This window comes from Monopterus albus, unplaced genomic scaffold (genome assembly GCF_001952655.1).
Source record: "Monopterus albus unplaced genomic scaffold, M_albus_1.0 scaffold1472.1, whole genome shotgun sequence".
NCBI lineage: Eukaryota > Metazoa > Chordata > Actinopteri > Synbranchiformes > Synbranchidae > Monopterus > Monopterus albus.
This window is the reverse complement of record NW_018129348.1, coordinates 1-3,422: the sequence shown is the minus strand read 5'-3', so window position 1 is coordinate 3,422 and position 3,422 is coordinate 1. Positions and strand designations below refer to the sequence as shown.

Below are 3,422 nucleotides of genomic sequence, written 5' to 3'. Positions count from 1 at the left end.
GTCGGGCTGTACAGCCAGCATTGCTCACGGTAGATTATGGCCCTTCCCTTATTGTACAGCATCAGTGGGCGTGATCTTTTCAAAAAAAAATTAATTATGAACTAAAAGAATCAAAGCATTATAAATGCACAGTGTCAGGTTTTTGTACTGCCCGTTTCCGTTCTTGTACTTTTACTTTGGCGTTGTTTCCCGTTTCTGTTTTTGGCCTCTGTGTGGGTCCTTTTACTTAATCTGCATCTCATTCTTTGCACCTGTTTTCTCTCTATTTAGGCAGCTGACCCCCACCTGGCAACTGCCAGATTGTTCTTGACCTATGCTCAGACTTCCCAGCTTTCTTTATCATTGCTGTTTTGACTACGGCCTGCCTGTGACCACCAAAGTTTGCCTAACCCCCTCTGTTTTGGACTGCTTACCTGGAATTTGGCTATCGGACTGTGTTCCTGGCCTAAGTGTGTTTTGGATATTTCGTTTTTGTAGTATCAGTGTATGACCACAAATAAAGACTGTTTTCCCTTTCCTCTCATCTGGTGTTGTAATAGAGTCCACCAATTAATCTGGCTGGTAGGTGTAGTGGGCACACCTGACAGCACAGTTGCTCTGTGAAGACATCTGGCTTGAAACCACACAGATAAAAAGTAGTGGGCCATAAATATGCATGTGACTGACTTAGCAGGTATCTTCTGACTGCAGACCACAAGGGAGGATATAAAAATGCTTATATGACTGAGTTTGTAGCAACATCTACAACATATATTTGTCAGCACAGAGGAGTGGATGCTGTAGCTCCTGTGCCACCACATATAAAAATGTGGCCTGGTTCTGTGATGCTTTAGCGTATATATAGGGTACATTTGATGTTTTCAGCAGTAGAGCACTGAGAGACCAGACCAGCCAGTAGAGTGATAGTGGAAATATGGTGCAACACATTAAAAAACCCACATCAGGCAGTTGTACTGTCACTGCACCAGCTTGTTCAGCTACTTTACTGCAACCCAAAGCCTTGACATTCATCATCATTCATGTTTACTTACTGTCCTATTTAAAGAGTATTGACATTACATTAACAGATGATAATAAAATGACCTCTTACATGGAAACAAAGCACAAATCAAACATATTCAGTTCTGTTGCCTTATAGTTGAGTACAAACAATGATTCGGAGCGTCATCCCTCTGCCTTCTTACTCGGCTGAAGTTTTGTTCCCTTAGAGCAGCATAATGGAGGTCGTCTGTATCTTGATAAACCTGGTACAGAAATATATAAGTAAAAATCTAAATATATCAGTGAATCAGAATATTTGATATAAAATATATAAGTAAAAATCCACACAACGTGTAAATATTCAATAATACACATGGATGGTAAATATTCACCTCTGCATTTGCTGTGGAGGGAGCTGAAAAACCCTCATGAGACCCTGGTGAGAAACATAGAAAAAGGTGATTTTGCTCTATTTACAAGCCTTGTTCAGTGAATACAACCTGTAAAACACATACAGTACCACTCACCTGTACATTGGCAGTTGTTTCTTTTGATTTCCTTGTAAAATGAGAGAGCCAACAAAACTATCATGACGGTGGTGAATATCAAAGCTCCACTCAAGAAATACACAAGAGAGTTGGAAGAGTTGCCTTCATCTGCAGAGTCATACATCAGAAGACAATACACATATTTTAGCTATTATCTTTATATGTGAAATTTGATGAGAAGGTAATTATAATTATTGCTGATGCTAACATTTTATAGTACTTACCTTCTACATCCAGTTTGGTCCCGTTTCCAAACAATATGTGTCCACAGGAGGCAACAGCACAGTAGTAGGTCCCAGCATGAGAAAGATTCAAGCTGTTCATCAGCAGGTTGTAGACACAGGAGTGTGTTTGTGTCTCAGGTTTCCTCTCACACTGATCACTGCTGCCTCCATGGGTGTAAATGAGTCCTGGATGAGACTGTTCAGAGTCTTTGAACCAGTAAACCCTGTATTCTCCATCACAGGTCCCATTGTGGACTGTACAGTTCAGAGTCACAGAGCCTCCTGGCTGGATGGTCTCAGATGCCGACTGATGGACCACAGCTTGGACGTTCACACTTGAACCTACACTGACAGTAGTGCCCTCAGCAAACTCAAACTTGTTTAAATAGCTAGTTGTGCAGTAATAAGTAGCTGAGTCTGAAATCTGTAAATTCAAAATTGTCAAGTGATTTTTTCCATTATTTGTTTCAAGTGAGAACCGTGGATTGTCCTTGAATTCAGCATAAAAAATGCCACTTGTATCATGCTTATAGAAGGAGGAGAGAAGCCTTGGTTTCTGTTGCAGAGTTTGTTTGTACCAGTAAAACATTGCTGCAACATCACCTTCATAGAAACATCGCAAAGTCACATTGTCTCCAACATTAGCTGATATAAAACCACCATCCTGATGCACAGATGAAGACAATTTATTATTAGTTGCCAGTTCTGAAGAGAAAGGAGACAACAAGATACCATGATATATTTATCAAAATGACTGAAAAAACAGTTAGAAATTCTTTCAACAATGGATAAACATTTAGGGATGTAAATATATCCACCAAATGCCCAACTTACCTATTCTCCACAGTAACGCACAAGTCAGGTATAAGGCAAACTTCAGACATGCCATCATGATCAAAATGTCTTGATGAGTGTAGAGAGACTGCATACGCTCTCTGCTCTTCAAGTGGGGATCTTATTTGATTGGCTAACAAGCAGTGACTGAATTTCCTATTTTAGAAACACTGAACACATGTTCAGTGTCCCCCACCCCCTATGGTCAATACTGGTACACGAGTCAAGACACATGGACGGTGTTATCAGAACCACAGTGCAACTCATAAGCCTGATGTGTAAAACCACTAAAAACAGGACTAACTTGTTGATAAATGCAGTGGAGTCTAATTATGCTCAATTAGAGTTCTTTAGCTCACACTTCCACTGGCCAACATCTTCAGCAGTAACAGAGTGGGTGTTCGGAGAGGGCTTTCAAAACCAAACAGTTATGGAGACAAATATGCAAGATGTAGAACCACACTTTTACTGGCATATAAGAGTAGAATTGATTGTAAAAATGGAAATAATTGGATCTGGGTTTAGTAAATGTTAAAGAAATGAAACTTTACTGGTTGTATTTATATTAAAACATCCTAGTCAGGGGCAGGCTAAAGGTGTTGTCAGGGTGAACTGAGAAACTAAATAGTTTGAGAGAAAGTTTCCATTTTTCAGCCACTTCAGACAATATGGACTACATAGTGCAACACTTTACGGATATTTTCAGAGGGTTTGGTACACTGCCATTTACATACGAAATCCAGCTCAAAAAACCAGTCATGCATGCTCCATGCAGGGTTCCAGCACCACTGCGTGATGCACTAAAGATGGAGCTTGAGAGAATGACTAAGCTGGG

General features: G+C 40.2%; 1 protein-coding gene across 1 annotated transcript; it reads right to left on the bottom strand.

Annotated features, from left to right (window-relative positions):
- Positions 1-57: 57 nt before the first annotated feature.
- Positions 58-3,225, bottom strand: LOC109953815 (immunoglobulin kappa light chain-like). The gene is made up of 5 exons (XM_020589273.1): positions 2,588-3,225; positions 1,754-2,458; positions 1,509-1,637; positions 1,374-1,417; positions 58-1,244 (listed from the first exon to the last, which is right to left on the bottom strand). The coding sequence occupies exons 1-5, from the start codon at positions 2,679-2,681 to the stop codon at positions 1,119-1,121; spliced, it is 1,098 nt and encodes a 365-aa protein (XP_020444929.1). The 5' UTR covers positions 2,682-3,225; the 3' UTR covers positions 58-1,118.
- Positions 3,226-3,422: the final 197 nt, after the last annotated feature.

Excerpts from the sequence above, each read along its gene's own strand:
- LOC109953815 (XM_020589273.1), bottom strand. The coding sequence starts at position 2,681 with ATGCAGTCTCTCTACACTCATCAAGACATTTTGATCATGATGGCATGT. Across the intron at positions 1,638-1,753 it reads GACCAAACTGGATGTAGAAG|ATGAAGGCAACTCTTCCAAC; the intron begins GTAAGTACTATA and ends ATGACTCTGCAG. Across the intron at positions 1,245-1,373 it reads CCTCCACAGCAAATGCAGAG|GTTTATCAAGATACAGACGA; the intron begins GTGAATATTTAC and ends TTTCTGTACCAG.